Source organism: Lupinus angustifolius, chromosome LG03, assembly GCF_001865875.1.
Source record: "Lupinus angustifolius cultivar Tanjil chromosome LG03, LupAngTanjil_v1.0, whole genome shotgun sequence".
Classification (NCBI taxonomy): Eukaryota; Viridiplantae; Streptophyta; class Magnoliopsida; order Fabales; family Fabaceae; genus Lupinus; species Lupinus angustifolius.
Window position 1 is genome coordinate 4,638,278 of NC_032011.1, and position 26,439 is coordinate 4,664,716.

The 26,439-nt window shown below is 38.7% G+C and overlaps 1 protein-coding gene and 1 long non-coding RNA gene across 4 annotated transcripts; one reads left to right on the forward strand and one right to left on the reverse strand.

Moving 5' to 3' along the window:
* On the forward strand, positions 13,076-20,256 carry LOC109343200 (long chain base biosynthesis protein 1-like). 3 transcript variants are annotated; one of them, XM_019581389.1, is made up of 14 exons: positions 13,076-13,159; positions 13,273-13,506; positions 14,155-14,249; positions 15,353-15,444; positions 16,719-16,812; positions 16,901-16,973; positions 17,039-17,171; positions 17,629-17,803; positions 18,721-18,861; positions 18,975-19,070; positions 19,323-19,464; positions 19,616-19,743; positions 19,817-19,998; positions 20,035-20,256. In XM_019581389.1, exons 2-13 carry the CDS (start codon positions 13,395-13,397, stop codon positions 19,988-19,990), a joined length of 1,455 nt encoding a protein of 484 aa, XP_019436934.1. In that variant the 5' UTR covers positions 13,076-13,159; positions 13,273-13,394; the 3' UTR covers positions 19,991-19,998; positions 20,035-20,256. The 3 variants fall into 3 exon arrangements, with proteins under 3 accessions (XP_019436934.1, XP_019436933.1, XP_019436935.1); XM_019581388.1 differs by having other exon boundaries at positions 19,817-20,256; XM_019581390.1 differs by lacking the exons at positions 13,076-13,159; positions 13,273-13,506; positions 14,155-14,249; positions 15,353-15,444 and adding an exon at positions 16,618-16,630 and having other exon boundaries at positions 19,817-20,256.
* On the reverse strand, positions 15,395-16,820 carry LOC109343201. Its single transcript, XR_002107177.1, has 3 exons — positions 16,811-16,820; positions 16,309-16,311; positions 15,395-15,512 (listed from the first exon to the last, which is right to left on the reverse strand). It is a non-coding gene; the product is annotated as an uncharacterized LOC109343201 (long non-coding RNA).

The window sequence follows — 26,439 nt, forward strand, 5'->3', positions numbered from 1 at the left end:
ATCAGATATGGGATAAATCATCCCAGCATCTAGTAGTTTGATCACCTCTTTTTTTACCACTTCCTTCATGGATGGGTTAAGACGTCTCTGAGGTTGTGCTACTGGCATGTAATCATCTTCCATGTGAATCTTGTGCATGCAATAGGATGGACTGATTCCATGTAAATCAGCCAGTGTCCACCCTATCGCACCAGCATTTTTCTTCAGCACCTCAATGACTTGTTGTTCTTCTACGGATGACAAAGTGCTGCTGATAATCACCGGTTTCTGATCTCCTTCTTCCAAAAACACATATTTCAAGTGCACAGGAAGTTGTTTCAACTCCACCTTTGGAACCTCGGAACTTTGATCTTTACCCAACTTCTCCACATGACTCTGATCGGATGCAACCTTGCGGGATGCGTCCAACTCTGCCAAATATAACTTCATTAGTTTATCCTCACTTGGACTGTTTCCTTACATCTCTCCCAACAAAACCTTTTCCAAGGGATTAGTGCTCTTCATATGAATGTCATCAAGCAAAAATAAGTCCTCAATGACATCCACACGAAAGCAATGTTGCTTGTCCCTTGGATGTTGCTTAGCTTCAAACACATTAAAGTTGACCTTTTGGTCCTCCACTCTAACCTTCAGCTTACCATCATCAACATCAATAATGACCCTTGCAGTTTTCATGAAGGGTCTACCCAGAATTTGAGGAACTTCCTTGTCCTCTTCAATATCCATAACGACAAAATCCACATGAAAGACTAACCCATCCACCTTCACCAAAACATCTTCTGCAACTCCATATGGATATTTCACAGATCGATCCGCAAGTTGCAATGTCATTCTAGTAGGCTTGATCTCTAAATCCCCAATTCTTTTCAGCATAGAAAGGGGCATTAAATTAATGATGGCTCCCAGATCAAGGAGTGCCTTTCCCACAGATAACTCTCCAATAGTGACCAGAATAGTGAAACTGCCCGGATCTTTAGTCTTCTCAGGTAGAGACTTTTGAATTATTGCACTGCACCCAGCTTCTAAGGTCAGTGTCTCTTCTGACAACTTCATTTTCTTTGTCAACAAATCTTTCATGAATTTAGCATAGACAGGCATTTGTTCCATTGCCTCCATAAAAGGAATGTTGATCTGAAGATTCTTGAATAAATCCAAGAACCTAGCATATTATCGCTCTTTGTCTTTCTTAGAAGGTCTCTTTGGATAAAGGAGATCCTTCAACTGAGGTAATTCAGTCATTCTCTTATCTTTACTCTCCCTTGTAACATTTGCAGTTGTAACCCCTTCCTCGTGTTCTACCTCTTTATCCTTGTGTATGTCTCTGATTACCTTTTCTGAGGTTCCAGCTTCAGTCTCGTGCAACACTTCTTGCTCAATAGCTAAATTCTCTCCAATACCCTTACCAATTACCTTGCCACTTCTCGTGGTGATAGACTTGCAGTGTTCTTTCGGATTGGTCTAAGTGTTTGCAGAGAATTGCTCTGATCAGCCATTTGCTTGGCCAACTGACCCACTTGAGTCTCTAGATTCCTGATGGATGCGTCAGTATTTTTCTGATTGGAAATAGAAACCTGCATGAATTTCTCTAATGTTTCCTCTAATTTTGTTTGTCGCTCATGCAGTGGTGGATGTTGACCTTGTTGATATGAGGACTGATATGGTGGTTGTCGGTTAGATGGCCCAGCTTCTTGCCTCCACCCAAAATTTTGATTCTGATTTTGGTTCCCCCTCCAACCCTGTGAGAAGTGATTGTTAAACGGAGGGTTGTTGGGGAAATTACCCTGACGAGGTGGATTATTGACATACTGAACTTCCTCTTCTGGTCTGTTGATAGGCATAGAACAACCACTGACATGATCACCACCACAAAATTCGCAGCATAATACCTGTTGATGGACTGGAGGAGTCTGAACCACATTAAGTTGCTGAGGCAACTTGGTCATTTGTTTGGTTAGTGCCTCAATCTGTTGAGTTAGAATCTTATTTTGAGCTAAAATTGCATCAGAAGTACTCAAATCCAACACTCCTCGCTTCTGCACTGTTCATCTGTTATGCTGAGCTTGTCTATCTGTAGCAGATAAAGCAGTGATTATTCTAGTTGCTTGCTCGGCATCCACCGAAATCATAGTACCACCAGCTGCAGCATCTAGAATCATCTTCGTTTCCGGTTTCAACCCATTGTAGAAGATGTTCAGTTGATCAATATCCTCAAAACCATGATTCGGGCATTTCCTGAGTAATGCCTGAAAACGCTCCCAAGCTTCATAGAATGCTTCATCAGCCCCTTGCCTAAAGGTTGATATCTCAAACTTCGCATGTACATACCGAGCTGGTGGGAAAAATCTTGTTAAGAACTTGGACTCCAAGTCACTCCAACTTGTCAAGCTCTGAATTGGATGCGATTTCAACCACTCTCTAGCTTCACCCAACAAAGAGAATGGGAATAGCATCATATATGCAGCTTCCCGCTGTGCATCATTATAACCCATTGTGGCCACCAATTCATAGAAATTGTCAAGATGTGTATACGGATCTTCATAATCTTTCCCTGTAAATTGGTGAGCACTAACCAGGTTCAAATAAGCGGGCTTGATCTCCACAGTCCTATCCGTTTGTGGGATAACAATGCTTGAGTAGTGCCTTGGGCCCTGGTACATGGCATAATCGCCTAAAGTCCTCCTTGGAGGATTAGGCCTTTGGTTATTTCCTGCAGCATTATTTTCCATTTGAATTGACTAAGGCTCTGAATCTTCAGACTGTTCAGAGCTGCATTGCTTCCGTAATACCTTGGTTCTTCTTTGCTTTCGCTTTCTTACGATTACTCTTCTCTGACTTCTCAATTTCAGGATTGTACTCCAATTGCTCGTCAGTAGCTTTACCTCGCAAAAGCATAAATAAGACAACTATGGTAGAAGTTAGCACAAGGGTTAGCTATACAGAAAAATATAATTAAAGAATAACTATGTGCAACTCTCAATTGAATTTATAAAGAACTAATATCAATCGCTCGATGCTCCCCGGCAGCGGCGCCAAAAACTTGTCAGATATTTATGTAACGGCAAGTGTACTGTATCGTGCAAGTAATAAAATCCGATAAAGTACCGGGATATCGTCCTCAGGGAGCAGAGTGAATTGATACTAATTCCTATAAAAATCAATCGAGCGACTACATACAGAGAAATAATCAGATTGAAATAACAATTTAAGATAATAAAATAAAATGGTTGGGATCGAAACTCATCATTCTTTCCCTTTATACATCCTTGGATTCAATTCTCAATAACTTGTGAAGTTACTGAATTCGCTGCACATTTTTCATAAATCAATTACATCAGTCCCCTGATTGTAACATTCTTAGATAATCACTCAATTTCCAATTCCTCAGATAATTGGGTGATTAACTCGCATTAAACTCAAATGTAAAAGCAACTCCTACACCATTGTCCATCCCTAGATCAATCATGTAGAAAGAAAGAAAATTTAGATCCAGTATCAAGTTTAACTTCCCAGTTAAACTTGAACCTTTAATCATGAAGTTCGTAGCTAATTGAAATCATACAATAAATATGGAACAAACTTTCCAAATTCAAATAACAATAATATAGAATTGAATCCAGGAGTACAAAAGTTAAAAAGATTACATTTCGATTCCCAACTACGAAGAACTAGCCATTCATCCTCGCTATTACAACGCTTAACTCATGAACTAATACAAAAGAAAGTATGTAATAGAATCGTTTCCACGATTTCTATCTTCCTATTCTCTCCTTTCGTGCTAGCTTTTTTTTTCTCTCCATGAGTTCCCCCCCCCCCTTTGGTAACTTCTGAAACTGCCCATGTAGTGCCAACTTCCCTAGTCTCGCCCAAGCGAGAAAGCCATCGCTCGGGCGACGACCCAATAGAAACACCAATGATGTGTCGCCCAGTCCCTCGCTTGGGCGAGGGTATCAGGTATTTTTGAGCATTTTTCTCCCATTTGTTGCTTGAGCGACCATGTCCTCGCTTGGGCGAGGCTTGTAGTGTTCACAACTTCATTCTTCTCCTTTTTCTCCTTTGTTTTCTTCATTTATCAACCTAAAACAACAAAAACCCATGAGTTCTAATGATTAGCAAGATTAACCAGGTTAGTAGGAATAATACGCAGTTATGACATAAAAGCATACTTAGTGCCCCAAATTTCCTATACATTTCATTATAATTGGGCACTTAACACAACACTATTTCAGGAGGTTTTGCTGCTGGGGGTACCTCCAGGACCGCCCAAAATAAATATGTGCGGGAGGTAATGCACGTCGCTGCCAGAAACTTCCAGCAAAGACAGAGCTACAGATCAGCTCCCCCTATTACTTTCGACGACTGCGATTATGAAGGTGTCGTCCGAGGGCACGATGACCCCCTCGTCATCACCGCCAAGCTCAATAACAAGAAGGTTAGCCGCCTATTCATTGATCAGGGTAGCTCGGCGGACATTATTTTTCAGGATTTGTTTGAAAAAATGGAACTCCATGACCGCGACCTCCTACCATATCATGGGCACTTGGTCGGATTTTCCGGTCAGGGAATCACCCCTAGGGGATATGTAGAGATTTGGCTAACAATCGGCGACCATCCTATGAGTAGGCCTGTCCAAACAAAGTTCTTGGTCGTCCAGTGCGATTCAGCATACAACGCCATTATCGGCCGGCCAACTTTGAACAGGCTTGAAGCGATCGTCTCTAAGCCCCATCTATGCATGAAGTTCCTCTCAATCAGCCTCCAAGTCTGCATAGTAAAAGGGGACCAACACTCGGCTCGCAGTTGCTACCAGATGAGTCTCTGCCCCCACCTCAGCAAACAGCACGCCCCCCTTCCAAAAGATCTCGGGGCGTGCATATGGTAGAACTGGATGTCCGGGCAGACGAAGGAGACTTTCGACCACAACCAGATGGGGAAAAAACAACTCTACAGTTGGGTCAATCCCCAGGACAGGTAGTGTACCTCGGCAGTACCCTTCCACCAAGCCAAAGGTTGAGGAGACATCTTTGAAGGCAAACCAGGACCTGTTCGCCTGGTCAGCGGCAAATATGTCTGGTATAGATCCTTCCTTTGTCTGCCATCGGAACGACAAAACAAGGTGCTAAACCGGTGGCGCAAAGAAGGCGCAATATGGGGGCTGACAGGACCAAGTAGGTCGCTTTGAAGGTAGCCGAGTTGCTAGAGGCGGGTTTCATCCGCGAAATCACCTACACCACGTGGTTGGCAAATGTTGTGCTGGTGAAAAAACCATCAGGGAAGTGGCGGATGTGCGTGGACTACACGGATCTCAATAATGTATGCCCTAAAGACCCTTATCCTATTCCAAACATTGACCATTTGGTGGATAATTCTTCAGGCTATCAGCACTTGTCCTTCATGGACGCATATTCCGGGTACAATCAGATTCCGATGTACCCTCCTGACCAGGAGAAAACATCGTTCATCACTGATCAGGTCGCCTACTGCTACACTGTCATGCCTTTTGGGTTGAAAAATGCTGGGGCGACTTATCAAATGATGATGAGCAAGGTGTTTGCCGGCCAAACTGGAGAACACATGGAAGTTTACATGGATGATATGATCGCCAAAAGCCTCCTCGACGAAGATCATGTATCCATTTTGGAAAATATTTTTCAACAACTCCGCAAGTACAACATGCGGCTCAATCCAGAAAAATGTACTTTCGGAGTAGAGGCGAGCAAATTCCTCGGTTTTCTTTTGACTAGTCGAGGGATTGATGCAAATCCATCCAAATGTCAGGCGATCATCGACATGAGGAGCCCCCGCACGGTCAAGGAGGTCCAATAGTTGAATGGGTGACTAGCTGCGCTGTCCAGGTTTCTCCCGTCCGCCGCCAAATATTCACTTCCCTTATTTCAGTTGTTGAAGAAGAGCAAGAGGTTTGAATGGTCTGAGAGTTGCGAAGCGGCGTTCAACACTTTCAAACAATATTTGGCCGCCACACCTATTCTCTCCAAGCCATTACCTGATGAACTTCTGTATGTATATCTGGTCGTGTCCGACGGAGCAGTTGCGGCCGTGCTGATACGAGAAACGGCAGAAGGTCAAAACCCGGTCTATTTCACAAGCAAGGCCCTGCAAGGCCCGGAACTGAGGTATCAGAAGCTGGAGAAAGTGGCTTATGCATTGTTGATCGCCACGCGAAGGTTGCGCCAATACTTCCAATCTCATGCAACGATTGTCAGAACCAACCAGCCAATCAGGCAAATTTTGCAAAAGCCCGAGTGGGCTGGGCGGATGATCACGTGGTCAATAAAACTATCTCAAATTGACATCTATTTCGAACCTCGCACGGCCATCAAGAGCCAGGTCCTATCTGACTTCGTGGCCGAATTGGCCGCACCAGAAGGCGATCCGGAGCAGGTATGGACTATCTTCGTTGATGGATCTTCTAACCCGAGAGGCAGCGGGGCTGGAATTCTGCTGGAAGATGGGCAAGGAGTAACCATTGAGCATTCCCTCACCTTCACATTTCCAACATCCAACAATCAGGCAGAGTATGAGGCTTGCATCGCCGGACTACAGCTAGCAAAAGAAGTGGGCGCCCATAAGGTATTAATTTGCAGTGATTCCCAATTAGTTGTGTCTCAAATTACAGCTGCATATCAAACCAAGGATACCCTCCTCGGGAAATATCTGCTCAAAGTAAAAGAGCTCATGACCGACTTCGATGAAGCGACCATTCAGCATGTGCCCCGTGAAAGCAACGCCCAGGCAGATATCTTTTCCAAGCTCGCCAGTACCAAATGCATAGGAAATAATCGGTCCGTCGTCCAGGGAAAGTCTACCACCCAAGTGTCATGGCAGTAGAGCAAGTGGAGATCCCAGACAACTGGATGGGTCGTTTCATCCGATACATCCTCCATGGTAACCTACCCTCCGACTCAAAGGAGAAGCAACAGTTCCTCAGGTGTTGCTCTTGGTACACCCTGGTCCGGGGGACACTGTACCGACGGGGATTCACCACCCCCTTGCTTAAATGTCTTGGTCCAGAACTGGCAGATTACGTCCTCAGAGAGGTCCATGAAGGAAGTTGTGGGCACCACTTGGGCGCCGCCTCACTCGCCAAGAAAGTGTTACGAGCTGGATACTACTGGCCCACAATGGAAAAGGACGCAACAGACCTCACTCGAAAATGCACTCGTTGCCAACTTTTCGCTGACTTCCACAAAGCCCCACTAGAAGAGTTAACCACAACACAAGCACCTTGGCCTTTCTACAGGTGGGGTATGGACATTCTGGGGCCTTTCCCTCAAGCAACGGGACAACTGAACTTTTTGATAGTCGCCATAGATTACTTCACCAAATGGATACAAGCAGAGGCCTTAGCCACCATCACCTCAGCCAATATCCAAAAATTCACTTGGCGAAGCATAATCACCCGTTTTGGCATCCCGTCCGCCATAGTAACAGATAACGACACTCAATTTGCCGATCGAAGGTTCCAAGAGTTGTTATCAGGCCTCCGCATCAAACAACACTTCACTTTTGTGGAGCATCCACAAACTAATGGGCAGGCCGAAGCGGCAAACAATGTCATCCTGAAAGGAATAAAGAAACGGTTGGACGAATCAAAAGCAAATTGGCCAGATCAACTCCATCACTATTATGAGCGTACCAAACCATTCCCCACTCTACGACCAGTGAGTCACCGTTTAACTTAACATACGGCGCAGAGGCCATGATCCCGGTCGAGATAGGACAACCTACCTGGCGAATACTTCAGTTCAACGAGGGCGACAACCGATCTCTCCTCAGAAATAAGCTTGATGAAGTGGAAGAAATCCGGGAACGGGCTCGTTTGAGGGAGGAGATCATCAAAAAGAAAACCGCGGCGAAATTCAACTATTCAGTCATTCCCCGCCACTTTCCCGAAGGAACTCTAGTATTAAGGAGAGCAGACATAGGACGGGTGGAAGGCAAGCTAGGACCTAACTGGGAAGGACCTTACCGAATAACTAGCAAGATCGTCAAAGGGGCATACAAGCTTCAAGATTTGACAGGAAAAAACATCCGCAGGACTTGGAACGCCGCCAACCTCCGGATATGTTATGCCTAACCAACAACCCCATGCGCAGTTGGTCGTTCTTTTGTAATCTTTTCCACTTATATATGATAACGAGATGTTATACCCTGTGATTGTTTTGAAGGATCATTTCCCGGTAATGGTTTTCTACATTCACAAGGGGCCAGTCTTCGCCCCCCTTGCCTGGTGCAACCCCGCTCAATAACTTCTTACATTCACCCAAGGGGCCGGTCTTCGCCCCCTTGCCTGGTGTCATCTCACTTAATGGTTTTTACATTCATCCAAGGGGCCGGTCTGCGCCCCCTTGCCTGGTACAATCGCACTTAATGGTTTTTTACATTCACCCAAGGGGCCGGTCTTCGCCCCCCTTGCCTGGTGCAATCTCACTTAATGGTTTTTTACATTCTCCCAAGGGGCCGGTCTTCGCCCCCCTTGTCTGGTGCAATCCCACTTAATGACTTTCTATAGTCGCCCAAGGAGTCGGTTTACACCCCCTTTGCCTGATGCATTCACCTGGCCAACGGATGATCGCTTCCATTTCACCAGGCACGCTAAAGGCGTTCGAATTCAGAATTAAATCCATCACACATTCACAATTGTTCATAAAGACAAAATCGTCCAACAATCGTATAAAGTCATTATGCGCACAAAATAAACAAAGGAATTATCGCAAAAGTTGTTCATTCATTAATGGGAAACTATTACAAGATACTTAGACAAATTACAAAGTCCCCCCCCCTTTGTCAGGAAAAGGCATCACAACTGGATCGTCGTTTTCATCTCCTACCAGCAGGCGCCCCTCTTCCGCATAGGCACCCAGCTGCATCCAAGACCAATCAGTGTTTGGAAAAGCCAGAGCCAGCTGGGACTAGGCACTCTCCCACGCATCTACGGCGGCCTCGCCCACAAGCGTCTCCAACTGCGCCTTTTCAACTTCGACGAATGCCCGTCCCTCTTCCGACTCCCGAACCCGGGCTTTCAGAGATGCCTTTTCCCCCTCCAGCGCCTGCACCTGCATCAGAAGTGCGATTTTTTCTTGTTCAGGAGCTTCAGCACGAGCTTTCCAAGTCGCAACCTCCTCTTTTGCACGACGAATTTCCAAGTCCCGCCGATGAAGCGCTTCGTCTTTGGCACGGACCGCCCCCTCGGATTCCATCACTTGGGCGGTAAGCTTCATCTTGTCACTTTCAAGATGACCCACACAGATTGACAAATCTGCTATCTGAGCCCTGGCAACCTCGCCCAACTTGACCAACTCCCCCTTCTCGACGGAATGAAGATACACCATCTTCTGCTTCTCCGCCTCATGAAGAGCCCGGACTTTCGCCATTGCGCCATCCGCGATCCGCGACTCTAGAACCCCATCTGACTCCAAGTACTTCTGGATGGAGGCTATGAGGACATCACTCCCCTTCACGTTTTGCAGCAAGACGGGCAAGGATAACTTGTCAAAAGCCTCCTTAGCCTGGGCATTCATAAGCGCCTGATTAATTACTTTGGGGACGCTGACAGGAGAAAAGCGATCATGACTCCCCTTGGAACTTCTCTTCCTGCTTGGATCGGAGGAGCGACCGACATCCACTCCAACTGATTGCCCAGAGGCAGGAATCGCCGATGTACCGACACTCTCTTCTACCCTCGTCGATGTAGACCGAGGAGTTCCAGTAGGATCAGTAGGAGGATCCGCTTCACTAGACACAACAATGGGCGAATCAGCAGCCCTTTGAACCAGCTCCTGATCCATCAAGTCCTCAGGCTGCTCAGGCAGGGACGACTCCCTCGCAGGGCGCCCCCCCACTCACTAGAGGTGGCTGCTCTGTCGTCCGGCTGGGAGACCCTTCAGTAGAGCAAGGCACGGGGGACGTTGTCCTCTGGCGTTTAGAAACAACAGCGTCTTTTTTAACCAGGGCGGCGGCCCTCTTCAACAACATGTTCTTCCTCAGTTTCTCACTCATCTTGGCTTTTAGTTCGACTGCACAAAAAGGAAGAAAATCATCAATAAAAAGGTAAAGAAGCACATAAACAAAGCCGTAAAAACAGTCAACATCCAGCCCACCCACCAACAAAATCCGCTAAAGCCCCACCCCCGTCACGGATGGCCGAACAAGGTAGGAGCCCCCCCTCGTATATCCAGTAAGTCATGGTCTCAACAACTTTCACCTCCTCTGGAGACAAATCTTCATTCTCCACTAAGAAGCTCTTGGAAGGGCGTTAATGGATATCCCATTTCCACGCAAAGGGAAATAGCGGTGCGCCGGATTTGCTAAGGCACCAGTTGTTCCATGCCCGCTTGACATTCATCCTGAAATACCCATCTTTCCATTTTTTCTCATTTGACGAGAACGACGTAAATAGCCCCCGCCTGGGCCGAGATTGTAGACTCGTCCATCCGTGGCGACCCTCATTATCTTCATCAGAATTGGTGCGGTGGCCGACACGGAACATCCAAAAGAACAACTTTAATGTGCAAGGGATGCCCACCGCCTTGCACATAATCTCAAACGCCCGAATGAACCCCCACGAGTTTGGAGTCAGTTGGCTAGGAGCAATCTGCAGGTGCACCAGAACTTGCACATCCCATTCCTCTAGGGGGAGGCGAAGCCCCAAGCGCTGGCAGCACGCCTCGTAAAGGAAGAAGGTGTACTTGTCATTTTTCTCCTCTGCAAAGTTATAGCAGACCCTTTCCCCCGACCTAGGGGTGCTGACCTCGAAACCATGGAAAGTTTCTTTGGCCACAGGTATGTTGAGGGGAGTCCCGTAGGGGAACGTGCTAGGAGTACCGAGCACCTCCCTATCAACCCACCAGTAGCGGGAATCCTCCTCGGCCATCTCCGCTGGAATAGACAGTTGAGGAGCCTTTGCCTTATATGTCCTCGTCGTCATGAACCTGCCATCACAAGAGTCATCAGACTCAGACTTAGACTCAAAGCTATCACTCAAAATGAACCCATACTTGGCACGCAGTGAGGCCAAGTAATCGTCGGCACCTCTCCAGTGAAACCCTACACCTCCACCTCTGGGAGGAGGGGGGACGATGCTCAACGGCCCAGGAACCTCCACCAGTGCATAAGACGAGGGCGGCGGTTTTTGGAAACACGGTGGAGGTCCAGGAAGGATCTCCACCTCATAATCAGATTCATAATCGCAAATGTAAACCATGAGAAACGAGTGTTACCTGGATTTAGAAGAAGTTGAAAGTAGGAAGAATCCCGAAGAAGATCACGCTGGAAGCAAAGAAATCGCGGAAAGAATTCAGGGGTTTTGGAAACATGTAAAAGAGGAAAAGCCACAAGGCACCCTCTATTTATAGAAGAACCTGGACCATGGGCCTAGTGGCCAGGCCCATCCACATCCTCATCAGGGCCGTAGAAAAACACTCAAGTGCAATCCGACGGAAACCCGAAAAACAAGGAAAATTCGGCGGAAACCAAAGGTCATGCCACGTGCTGGCATTTGAATGACCAGCGGTCACTCCCATGACACGACAAAGTTCGGCGGACATAAAGGGTCACAACAGATAATGATGACGTCCCACCCCAACTGATACGTTACCCAAGGTCATTAATACTTACCACGTGGCGCGATGAACCAAAGAGACACGTCACGAAATCTCAAGGAGCACCTAGCTGCTCAAGTTAGATCAATACGCCCATTTAGGCAATCACCAGGTCGAGGGGCATCTCTAACAATCCTCGCCTGGCGCCCTGGCCAGCTCAATCAACGCCCTTTCAATCTCAGGTCGCCAAATCTCGTACAGCCAGACCACCCTGAAAGAGGTCGTTTGACGATCATTAAAGTCTCCCAACATGCTCGCCCAGCATCCTGACAGACTAGGGGCAATTGTTCCACCACAAGTAATCCAAGTCGATTGAGGCTCGTGTAGAGTCTCCCAACATGCTCGCCCAGCATCCTAGCAGACTGGGGGCAACTGTTCCTACCCGGCGAGCCAAAGAGACGCATGCTTGGTCGCCGAGGTAGGTCCCGCATGCTTGGCCCACCAGAGTTGACCTTAGAGACACCCCCTGTCATGCCTTCTGTACCTCACCAACCCACCTGCCAGCACGACAGACAGATTGCAGAACGACTACCAAACCAGCCACAGGCTAAAAGACAAGAGTGGCACAGAGTACGGTCCTGGCAGACCGCCTGACACGGAAAAAGCAACCCCTGACAATACCCTTGGTCGGCCACGTGTTGCACTACCTGCCAAGAGCCCAAAAGTCAGCTCTCCCCTCTATAAATATGAGTCTCTATCAACATGAAGTATCTCAATCTCTTTACTCTCACTCTATTACTTTCTACCTTCGTATTCTCATACACATTAAACACCAAGTTCATACACTGACTTGATCGTCGGAGAACCTTTTCAGGTACCTCCACCGGCGAGTCCAACTCTTCTACATCATCTTGCTATTTTGACGTACTTCATCTTCTCCATCCTCAACAGCTGATCAACTAGTATTCCGTACCTTTGTGTTCTAGGAAAGAACAAATTTAATTACGAAACAATATCAAATTCGTAAACATAAATGCATTTAACATAATATTTCATTCTGATGTTCATTTGAAGAATATTTTTTATTACAAAAGTACATTTTATGCTTGTAAATTTTGAGTTTTAAAATCTTGTAAATTTTTTTACACTATTAATATATCATTAATTTATAATGCTTTTATTTGCAAGTTAATACTAGTTAATATATGAATTTTGGGAATTTGCTACAACATAAAAAAACACTTATATGATCAATGTATACATTTCCTTATAACATGAATAACCTATTTCTAACATTGATAAAAAAAAGTAAACAAAAAATTAAAATGTAAAAAACGGTAATTATTTCGCTTTAAAAAATTAAAACAAATATGTGAAGAGACGAGGATGCAGCTTACGGTGAGAATAAGGCGGCGCGTTTTGACAACCATTAAATAAATGAATCACATGTATGACGTGGCCACATCACAGCCGTACGACTCATCAAAATAAAATTTCCCATTTTCTTTTGTTTTAACTTTCTCTTGTCTTCGACTAATTGTAATCTTAATCTCGTAATAAAGGAAGAGATATCCATTGTCGTTTTCCTTTTCCAATCGCAGGTACGTCATGTCGTTTTGGATCAATCAATGCAATTCTCTATGTTCCTTCATTCACTATTTCGGATCCAATTTCGTTGTTACTATTTTGAATCCGTTTTATTATCATGATGCAGGATTAGGTGCATGAGGCTTAATATATTGGTGTAGTTTGATAAGTGTGGCGGGAATATGTATACGCATGCATGAGTTATGTTGAAAGCTTCCCTGCTAATTTGATTGTGAAATTGAGTTTGTTATGATGGACTCTGTTGTTGTTCTGAATTTTGTGAATAGTACATTGGATTGGGTGAAATTGGCTTTAGATGCTCCTTCTGCGCGAGCTGTAGTTTTTGGATTTCATATCGGTGGTAATTAATATTTCCTATTCTTTTTTATACAAAATCTGTGTTTGATATTATACATAGCTGAATAAAAGGTGAAAGTTATGTCGGACTGTCTAAGGCAGATGTATGACTTTGTCGAATCTCTGTGAAATTGTGTCATATTAGTTCTTGAAATTATAAGCACTGGTCATATTTGTTCTTAAATTTTATAAAATTAGCATATGAAATAAGAAATTGTAAGATCAAGTCACATTATTGTCTGTAATACCAACAAACAAGACCCAACACAGTTGGTAAAATACTGAGTTCCTTAAGCATAATGTCAAGGAGTTCCTTGTCGGTTATACAAAAAGATTTGTTAGTAGAGGCAAAAGCCACTTCGTGATTTCCACACCTCGAAAGGGATCAATCTTTGGCGCTCCATCAGGGAACACCCTTGATGCACCCAAAAAACATCACTCTCTAAAATATATGCTAAGGACCTGTTTGACATATGGAACACTATTTTAGAAATGAATATGGCTAGTGTTTATAATTTCAGCGACTAGAATCACAAGTCTCTAAAATTGAGCATTAATATGACAGCTGCCTACAATTTCAGGAATGGAAATGATGATTTATTCTTAATTGGTTAATCGATTAATGTTCTCCATTGTTAACTTGTGTTTGAAGGACATTTATTTGTGGAAGTTCTTCTCTTGGTGGTCATCCTTTTCTTGCTTTCCCAGAAAAGTTACAAGCCTCCTAAACGGCCCTTAACAAACAAGGTAAGTTCAACATTACATTTTACGTTTGTGATCATGATTTATGATAGAGCATTATAATGTCGTTTGATCCATGTAGCCGACGTTACATAGTGAGATTAAGACTTGATTGTTGATGTATATATTCACTTGTGTAGTTATTGATGAAGGCATTAGATGCTGGCATTGATTATCAATGAGATACCTTGATAAACAACTTTTATGAAAGTCTTAATTCCACTACGTGGAAGTGGAAAAAAAAAAAACCAAACACTCTCTTAAATATAAACAGTGCATTGGACTTGCTTTTCTGATGGCTGTTTCTGCTGTTGTAGTTTTAGAAACTTATCTTGGAAGGGATTCAGGAAAAAGTTTATGTGCCTTGGCCTACCACTTTGCACTCAAATTCTTTCATAGGATGGTTGGACTTGGTATGAGTTTGGTAGCTTTGCAGGGCATATTGGGTGGTTCAACGTATTTCTGGAATTAGTTGATACTTGATAGTTCTTAAAGAGTCTATGGAAATTAGACAGGGGTTTGTTTGTGTCGAACTTATGTGTTCCTATTCATGCTTACCTTTCATTGACTAAGTCCCTTTTATTTGAGAGTAATTGACATGGGTGTCCGATTTATAACTCTTTCTCTTTCTTCCTCTGGCATCTTGTAACTACCGACCATATGGATATATGGTATGCACCTCGTGTTGCTTCAGGATATCTTACTACTAACTGCTTTAGGAGAAGATGTTAAGATGTACATTGGGGAATAGTGATATTATTGTTATCTGGCCAACAATTTCTAGTTCCTCAAATTCTTTCTGGGTGTTAACTACTACTGCTTAAAATCTTGAGTTCTGTTAACATGTTTCAAATTTACTGGTCTCCTGTATCTAGTTTTCTGTCTGCAGAAATGTCCGTTTTACTTATTTTTTTGCTGGTTGCTTTTGTTGAACCTCTAAGGCTACAATATTTAATACTATTGTTATTTTATAAAGGACATACTTACCTTGAGCGAATATTTGTGGCTTGAATCCCTAAGCATATTGTTGCATGTTGGTTCTTGTACAGCCCAATATGACCATGCTGTTGTATTTTAACATTTTTTTAATTTGTGCTTAATGTTTACAGGAAATAGATGAGCTGTGTGATGATTGGGTTCCAGAACCCCTTATTCCTTCTCTTACTGAAGAGATGCAATATGAACCACCGGTGCTGGAGAGGTGATTATGATTTCTCTAATGGAAGCACCTTCATTTATTTTTCTTGCTTTTAATATTTTCAACACGTTCTTTTATGAATATAAAAAAGTTTGTTTTTAACATGTTATAATTTATGTTACTTGCGCGCTTTGTTAATGGAGTGCCTTCTCTGAAATTACCCAAAGTTGTGTTGTGTACTTGTCAACTTCATGGTTATGGTTACATTTCCATGATTTAGATTCATAGTTTTTTTATAGTAAGCCTTGACACATTGGTAAGGTTTGACACACCTTGTGGCCTGGTATTCATGGGTTAAAGCCACAGAAACATTATCTCCACTCACAGGGTTAAGGCAACATCAGCCCTTACTGAGATCCCACAAAGAAACTCGTATAGATGGCCACCCTTCGCCTTCAGGATATTTCATTTTCAGGTGCTGACCTTATTTTCAGAGTCACACACATTTTCCCAATTGTTAAATTTTAGCATAGCATATTGGGGTGTTGTATGATGTATTTAAGTTCGAAGGTTCATGTAATTTGTTGGGCAAGAATATTGTCTTTTTAGATTTTTCAGTAACAATTAAAAAGAAGTATTTTTTGTGTTGAAGTATATGATCTAGACATGGGTTTTGTTGAACTTGAGGGTTTTAAGTGAGAAAGGAGAAAAGGGAAGAATAGAGACTCAATAATGAGATTGATATTAATCTATAATTCAATAGAGTGAATACCCAATTTGGTCCTTAAAAATTTTCCATGTGTACAATTTTGATCCCAAAAATGTAAAATTCCAAACTAATACTCAAAGATCATGAATATGAGTCTAAAAAGTCCCTACCATGAGTCATAAAAATGCTGAAAAGTATTAATTTGACCTAAATTTGACATTCTTGAGGATCATTTTGGGTTTTTCAAAATTTCAAGGACCAAATTGGTACACGTAAAAAATTTAAGTGACCGAAATAGATACTCTTCAATAAAAGACAAACTCCAATAGTAGATTCCAAGTCATAATACAAGGAAAATATCAGGAAATAAGAAATAATTCTTATGAGATCTTCTAAGATACTCTAAAGATATAAAATAAATATATTATGAGATATATATCAAATATTCTGACATGCTCAATATGTCATGTAAGTTAGACAATAAGGTTATTTACAGTATGAACTCTGCACAGATAAATTAATATGAGCTCTTCCAATCATGTAAGTAAAACACATGGTTATGAGAAAAATGGGCCGAGTGTCTTTTGTATTTTTTTGTATCTTCCTGATAATGAGGTGTTTCATGCAGTGCTGCTGAGCCACATACCATAATTGGTGGTAAAGAAGTTATCAACTTTGCTTCAGCAAACTATCTTGGGTTGATAGGTGATAAAAAGTTACTTGTAAGGAAATGATTCCCATATTAGTAATAAATTCCTCATTATGGGTACTGGGTTTATGCAGTGAATTAATATCAACCTTTTCTTGTAGGACTCATGTTCTTCTGCTTTAGAGAAATACGGTGTTGGTTCTTGTGGTCCCCGTGGGTTTTATGGAACAATTGGTAAGACTCAACATTGAAGTTATTTTCAAGGAAATGCTTGTTTTCTTATGTTACTTTTTTTGCAGATGTCCATCTTGACTGTGAAGCAAGAATAGCAAAATTTCTGGGAACCCCTGATTCAATTCTATACTCTTATGGACTTTCCACCATGTTCAGTGCAATTCCTGCATTCTCTAAAAAAGGAGATATAATTGTAGCGTAAGTATGCATAAAGCTTGTTTGACTTTCAGTTATGTGGTCTTGTTCAGTTTTTCCTCATTTTGGGTCCTGTGACATGCATGCGTGGGACAGATGGAAGGAGGGGCAAATGTGGGGCCTGAACTCTCTCCACATTTTGTTCTTTTTCATGTGAATGTGCTTAGTTAATTGTAAAATATCTCTTCTTACTGTGTTGTGCTACCTACTCTGGCACAGTCATTTACTTGGCCCCTCCTTGATATTTTATGGACTCGTCCCTAATATCATCTCACTGCCTTTTCTTCTTACCTTCTTTATTATAACCGTATGAAGTAAGAGCTAAGTTGCTTCTTCTCTGGCCACTTTATATTATTTCATAATTCATAGCAAAATAATGTCACTTGGTATAAGCTTACTAATAAAAGGAGCATTTGTGTAAACTCTTCAACTTTCATATGTAAGTTTTTGTCTATTACAGGGATGAGGGAGTCCACTGGGGAATACAGAATGGCCTTCATCTTTCAAGAAGCACCGTGGTGTATTTTAAGCACAATGACATGGACTCTTTACGAAATACTCTAGAGAACATTACTTCCAAAAATAAGCGGATCAAGAAGTTGAGGCGTTATATTGTTGTTGAAGCTGTGTACCAGGTAGGTCTTGTATACAAGTCTATAATGCTTATTATATATTCTATCTACTTCTAGAGCATTATGTCGTTGTTCGGTTCGTGTAACTGTCCCCACCTAGTGAGATTAAGGCTTGGTGGTTGACTGGTTGTTGATGTATTCTCTCTACTCGGTCTTCCACTGCTAACTTTATAATTAAGAGGTTGCTCCGAGTGCTTGCTTGCTACTCGCAATATTGGTAAAATGAGCTATATGAAATAAAAGTTCTGCTGAGATAGTAGGATACTCAACAACTGCCAAATGAAGATATTTATAAGCGATTGGAAAACATTTTGAGCCTCAGCAACCTGTTAATTGGTTTGATTTTAGTCAATGAAGTTGCAATAATCTGGGGATTCCAACACTATATATGCTTGAAGTCCTCATAAGTTTGGAACATGCTTTAATGCATGCACTTGTGCGACTTTCTAAAATTTAACAACAGTTATGTGCATCATAGTAATTGTCAATGATGGGATTGTAAGGGTTGAACTCCTAAACAGTTGGTTGTGGAGGCACTAAACCATTTCAAATTTCAATAACCAGCTCTCCTAAAAGCTATGCTGTTAGGTGAATGCTCATGATTGGTTTTTTATCTCTTAACATGGATAACCTCCTACAGTTGTTGCAAATCAACCTTTTGCAATTTCCTCCTTAATTTTTAAAATTTTGTTGGTTATTCTTATTGTTATTATAAGAACCAATATACGGTTGTAAATGAAAAAAAAATGAATATGTTGCTGTTAGGTCAGCGTCTGTTGCAATTTCATTGTTTAAAGAACAATTGCTTCAGTAGTTGTCATACTAAAATTTATCTATGCTTGTATCCTACATGGAAACCAAAATAACTTCACAAAATACATGTTAACCTGATAACATCTTTTTCCCTGTGAAATTTTCAGAATTCTGGACAAATAGCACCCTTGGATGAGATCATTAAGTTGAAGGAAAAATACCGTTTTCGTGTTTTGCTGGACGAGAGCAACTCATTTGGTGTGCTTGGAATTTCTGGAAGAGGTCTCACTGAACACTATGGCATTCCAGTATGTACCAAAATTCTGTATTTCTGTGTGTGGGTGCATATGCTCACATTATGTTCAACTGCGCATATATTTGGAGTTGTTTCAGAACTGTGATTGATGGTTACATGCTGCAGGCTGAGAAATTAGATATTATAACTGCTGCTATGGGACATGCATTGGCCTCAGAAGGAGGGTTCTGCACTGGAAGTGCTAGAGTTATAGATCACCAAGTATGGAACTGTCATGTGATTTATAAATGTGAAAATTAAGATTTTTTTTCAAGGATTTTTCCCCTTAACTTGTCCAATTCTTTTTGTTTTTTGGCTTACCTTTCATCATTTCTTACCGAATCCAATATAAAGTCTGAACTGTAAAAGTTGCATGATGGAGAGATGTGCATCACTATTTTATTATTTGATGACTGCATTTATTTCCCATCCCTTTTCCAAGTACTAACTTCTTCATGTTTTCAAACTTGGCAGCGATTGAGTAGTTCTGGCTACGTCTTTTCTGCTTCTCTTCCTCCATATCTTGCTAGCGCAGCAATTACAGCTATTGACATCCTGGAGGAAAATCCTTATCTGATAACAAAGCTGAAGAACAACATTGCTGCATTATGGAGAGGTGGGCTTTGATCTCACTTGTAGTTTCTTAAATGGAATTGTATTGTAGTGAACTAGTGGTTACATTTTGGTTTGTGCTCAACATCTGACAGAATGAATCGCAGTTTGCTTTTGTTTAAGCACTCTGATTTGAGATACATTGGCTACTGCAGAATTATCAAACATAACAGGCTTCACAATTGCAAGTAACCCAGAATCACCAATTGTTTATTTGAGATTAGAGAAGTCAACAGGTTCCTCGAAAGACGACTTACATCTGCTTGAAAACATTGCTGAGCGTGTAAGGAATGTAGATTCACAATGTTTATTTCTTGATTTCAATTTCGCTTGTGTTTAATGGAGCTTATTCACAGGTTTTGAAAGAAGATTCTGTATTCGTGGTGCCTTCCAAAAGATCAACATTGGACAAATGCCGCTTACCTTTCGGAATCAGATTGTTTGTTTCTGCAGGGCATTCAGAGTCTGATCTTCATAAGGCATCTGAATCATTGAAAAGGGTTGCAGCATTAGTTCTGGGTGGTCAATAATTGAATGCTCTCCATCTCTCTTATGCTTCTTTTTATGTGCCAAAACATCACTTCCCTTTCATGTTTAGGTGAGCAATTTTGAAATCCATACAGATAAAAAGAAAGTCTTGTAGTTGATAATTTATGCAATATTTCTAGTGCTAGTGTTGGGGTAACAGTATAACTGTGTTTCTTGCTCGTTGATTTATACGTACATGTTCTGTGGTAGAATAAATGTTTCTTATTCAGAGTTTATGAAATGCTTATGAATTTCGTTTCGGTTTTTATTTATAATTTTCCGTGCACTGCTTGCATGTCTGAAGTACCACCATATTACATCATTCAATACAATATTGGCTAAGGACCGTTGCGTCGAATATTTTTTGAAAGATTTTAAAATTAATCATTTGGTAGTGAAAATGATTTATTATTGAATATTATGATGTTGTCTGTTTCATGTAACTGAACTTGATTAGTAGGATTGAATAGTGATGACGAAAAAACTGCTATCCACAAATTTATAAATTTAATTTTTAATTAAAATTTTATATATATATATATTATAGTTTTATATTATTTTAAGAATATATATTATATATTTTATTATTATTTTCATAATAAATTACATATATTTGACTATAATTATAAAATTATAATATAATATTATGTAATAGTTACTTTTTACAAATTGATTATTATAAATTACTAGCGTGTTGACAGGCATTAACGTGTCTATCAACACGCTTTCCTATCGTTGCAATGTGTAGTCTACATACTATAAATGTTAAATATATATAATAAGTTATCTTAGATATTGTAATTTGCATATGAATAATTTGATTGAGATAATTGCTCAATCCTAAGAAAGAGTTACATATACAATTATGTTCATCACGAACAGAGTATGATACTCCAATTCTTTTTGGAATTATTTTCATCACTATTGTAGTCTATAGTTTGGTAAATAAACATCTCATATTATGTTTCAATTAAAGAATGATGTGTTTTCCTCTAAGGCTCAATTGAATGTCACTAACACCTCCGTATAATGTCATTATATTTTATATGCACAAAAATAAAACAAAAAATTGATAGTATAAAACATATCATAATCATGATCTTAATTTTATCATGTCATAATTCCATTTTGCAAACAGATGAACATTAAATATTATTAGTTACTTAATATAAAACATTGTAAAATTAATATGTGAGTATGTGACATAATATTATCATCAATCTCCAGTAGATCATAAATTATTAAATTGTACAATTTATATGTATTAGTGTTTTTTCAATTTACTAATATTTTTTACTAAGAGTAATGCTTTGAATAAAAAACAGTGATTAGGAGAATATTATGTAAATTTATTAGGAAAATATAATAATTTATTAAATAAAAATAGAAGTAATAAAAATTAACAGTAACAAATGATGGAAAAATAATAAATGGTTCACTAAAAATATAAAAATATTATAAAACGATGATTAAAATATTTAAGTTATAGAAAACTATTAGAGAATAACTCTATTTTTCCAATAAAATTTCGTACACCACCACATATAACAATGATCCTCACAATTTAGTAGGCAATGAACAACATAATTATCGTCAAATACATTTATTTAATTTTACTGTAATAGTGGTGGCAATTATATAAAGCAAAGACCTAAAGTTAGTTTTCATAAAATAAAATAAAAAAACTAAATCAAACAATGACATTTATCTCCAATTAATTTTTCTAACAATAAATTTAAGTATTTTGATCATCAAAGATTGTCTATAATGCACAAAAGAAAGAAAAGTTTTGTTTAAATCTTCCACTAAAATAAATAAGAAGAATTGCATACCCCATAGCTTGACAATCTATTTATACTTCATTCATACGTTTAACGATCAACAAAACAAATGTAAAAGTCTGCAGAGAATTTGATAAAAAAAACATAAAGTTAGTTTACATTGAGAAACAAAATCAAACAATCAAAATAAAGAAGTCTCTTTTTAATAATATCATCAACAACTTTTACCCAGATTCCTATATGACAGACGATATGAGATACTAACAAAAACTAAAAATCAAAATGAAGATAAAACAGAACCTCAATAACAGTAAAAAAAATTAAGTGTTATCTCATGATGAAGATGAGGAAGGAATAAATTTGCTGCAAGAAAACAAAAGGCAAACGCAAAACAAATGAAAAAACTTCCGTTAAACCATTGATCTATTTATGTAACATCACTCATTTCATCAAAAAATGACTTTTCAAGCAAATATTTAGAAGATGAAAAATGCGTTATACTAACAATGAAGAAAGCTTCTAATTTATTATATTTCATTCTCAATTCTTATTATGAGGCCTAGTTGAATATACTTATTGGTAATTGATGTTATGCATATATAAATCTAAACATTATGAAAAAATGTTAAATTCACTCATTTTAACTCCATAAAAGTTGCAGGTTTAAATATAACTCCATTAAAAACAGTCATTGGATTAAAACTTTGAAACAAAGTTAAACATAATTATTTTATAGACAACACAATATAATAACAATATAAGGTAGCATGTATAGAAGATTTATTCAATTTGAAGCACAAAACCTACATCTATAATTGTACAATTGAAGACAATGTGAGTTGACTTTTTACTAACAATTATTGTCATTGCTAATGAAAACTCAAGAAACATTGGATCTTCCCTCTTTTGTTTCATAGCCAACAGTTCCACCTTCCTAAAGAGACATTAGGCCAGTTGAGAATAACTTAAAAACTGCACCATTGGAAACTGCCAACAATACAAAATAATCCGCCAAAAATACAAAATAATCCTCTTATTTTTTCATTTGGTGTATGAAAACATGGTAAATAATAGTTAATTATAAGAGTAAAATAAGCAAGTGAAAATACTATAAAAGTATAGATGTCATAACTCTAAATTTTAGGACAAACATAGTCTAAACATGAAAACAAAAATGACATTTTAGGATAAATATAATCTCAATATGATAGAACAAAATGAACAATAATGTACAACACTAATTAGATTATATTTGCCTTGCATTGCTACCTATTTCTCCTTGAATTGTGATTTCAATCTCACAAACTCTACTATCTCTTGTGTACTTGACAACAATGATGCACATAATGTAAACAATGTTGACAATAAATCAAACATGACAACTAAAATATAAGATAAATGCAAAGAAAACATGCAACATAAGTCCAAATAATGAAAATGAGCCATCCATTTTGTTGACCATAAGTCCAAATAATAAAAATGAGCAATATTTGTTGTTACAGTAAAATATTTTCTATTCAGTGCTGAACAATAACATTCATTTCTTAGAAGAAGAGATAAAAGACCACAATATGAATACGATAAATACCAATAACTATATAACATAGTTACATTTACTACTAACATCTCTACTAAACACAATCTTTTGTGTCTTCCTTAGTATTTCACTTCCTATCTCTCCAAACCCTGCATCAAAATTCACAACAACCTTAACATTTTGCCAAATGATCCAAACCATACATTCGTATGCATCTTAAAAAAGCCACTCATATCTATAATATTATGTAATAACATTTTTTTCAATACGTTTTTTTTCTTAATTGGTTGAGCATCCACTGATACAAAATTATCTTTTGCTTCATTCATAGGCTCACGAACCTCCTCAACTTAATGCCAATTTGCATTAGTTGTTAACCCCAAATACAACTCATGAAGAATATGAAATTTCATATCAAAACATTTGATACACATTGGTCAAAATTGATTTATTACATCACAAAACATAAAGCATCAACACCAAATTATATCCTCACAATAAAAGTAAATTGTAACAAAACTTTTTCTACAAAACGATTAAAAATATAGAGTTCCTTTCTCATCAAATATCATAAAAAAATTCTAACCAGCAGATGACCCATTAAATCAATTTTTATATGCTCCAGTTGTAGAATAAATAACATTAAGAGGTTTGATTTATTTCCATAAAACTGCATGATTGCATAATTTCTAATTGGAGAATGAGAATAGATGATATTTGAATGAGTTTGCAATTGTAGAATGAGGCACAACAACCTCAGATAACTTGATAATCCAAACCGACTCCGATAGAAAACTACTCCCCAACTCACCGCCCTCTGTGCCGATCCCAATCGCAGTCTTAGAGACAGTGGAACACTTCTGGTGAAGAATCCATGATGCTCCATTCAAGACAATGATGCACTTCTAGTGAAGGATCCCTCTTTTCCATCTCTCATGAAATCAAAGTCCTCCAAGAGAGAACCCATTTGCATTATTAGGTTATTGGGTCTCTTTCTTTTTCTATAAAGTTTCATTCTTTCATCACAATTCACACACAAATTGAGAGAAGGAGATGATCGTGGGTGAAGAATGAGAGAAGGGATGGGAATGAGAGAACGTGAGAGAAGGGTTTTGAAAAATGAGAGGCAGTTTAACAGTTTTAGATAATGAGAGAAATATTTTAAAAGATTTGGAAAAAGGAGGTTACAAGATTTGGATAAAGGAGATTATGATAAAGTGAGGACTAAATTGGAATTAAAAAATTATACCATGGCATGGTAATTAAAAAGAGTTTTGATTTTATATAATGGTATAGATATAAATAAATCATTAAAATAAAAAATTTGTTGGGTATTATCCACTACTCATATGAGTATTTGTAAATATCTTGGGTTTGAGAATGAGAAAGTATTACTTAGGTTAGTTGTCATCTCTAGGGTTGATGGTTGGTGTATTGATGTGAAGTTTTGTGTTAGTAGATACATTATACTCTCCATCTTATACTCATCTTACAAGTTGCTTTTACTTTCATATTCACTTAAATATATATTTAACAACAGTGTTGTGTTGTCCATATTCACTTAATATATTAGAAGAGGGAGCAAAATTAATAAAAAATGGGGAGCGGTAATAGCATTCGCCATACCCTTATTAAAATTGATAAAATCCAAAACATATTGAATTGTGTAACCCTTATTAAAAATTAAATCCAAAACATTGAATTGTGGAGAGAGAGTTTGCAATCGTCAGAGTCAATTTGCAACATGTTGGATTGTGTCATTAGAGTTGGTAATGATTACAATATTGACTTTAGTTTATATATAGTTATTGTATTATTAACCATTTATATTTTATCATTATTCATTCTTTTAAAAAGTAATATAAATGAAAGATAAAAAAAGTTTACACTGCAATTATATAGGTGTTACACTCTATATAAAATATAATTTACTATCAATTTATCATTTATTTTTAATTATCATTAGTCATTCAAAAAATATAAATGAATAATAAATAATAAATTGAGTATCTATCTATAACAATATATAAAGGCAAAACAATTGTTAACCATCATGGATTGAGTAATTTTGATATTCCAATTTTAACCTTTGCTCTATTATTAAAGTAACTTCTATATTCTACCCCAATTTTAAACTGTAAAACAAAACTGATACATGTAAATTATCTAATAACATAAAATTATCTATATCATTATATAAAACCAAAATTATATAAAGCCAAAATTCATTTCAACTATCATGACATAGTATAATTTTTTAATTCCAATTTAGCTCTCACTTTATGTCGTAACCTCCTCTATCCAAAACTTTCAAGTTCTCTCATTCTCATCCTTTTTTCTTCTTCTATTCTCCACAATCAACTCTCTCTTCTCTAGGTTGTGATAAAAAAATGAAACTTTATAAAAAAGAAAGAGACTCAATAACCTAATAATGGAAATGGGTTCTCTCTTGGAGGATTTTGAATCCGCGAGGGCTGAAAAAGTACTTCTCCATCATGTTAAGGAAGTGATTATTTTCATGAACGGAGCATGGTGGATCCTTCACCAGAAGTGTTATGTTGTCTTTGATGCAGCGGTTGTGATCGGCGTGGAGGGCGGTTTGGGAAGTGAGTTTTTTATCGCACTTAACGCTAGAAATAGTGAGATAACAATAGACACCATATTTTTGCATTATCAGGTTATCTCATGTTGTTGTGCATCATACCTCATTCTACAATTGCAATATTATTGTTTTCTCTTATGTTATCATCTACTCAATAAGTTTTAAAAACAATTTCAATTTATTATTTACAGTTTAAACTCTGGTTAATTTTCAGAAACATTTATTATAATTATACGTTTAGGTGAACATGTTAAGAGAAGTAATCTATTATTCTTTGATTTATACATCATTCTTCTCTTAGTTTCCTCTTTCTTATTTTTAATTTCTACTTTATTTTGATGTAGTTTATAAAACATTATGCACAAAAGATGTTCGACGAAATACCTCACTCATTGCATGTAGAAACAACAATCATACATATGTAGAAGTATGCATATTTTCTTTTCACATTTTGGTGTGGTTATCGGTTGTACTTTGGTCAGTGATTGTTCCGCCCTTTTGCCGATTGATTGCTGACATAGTGATTATATA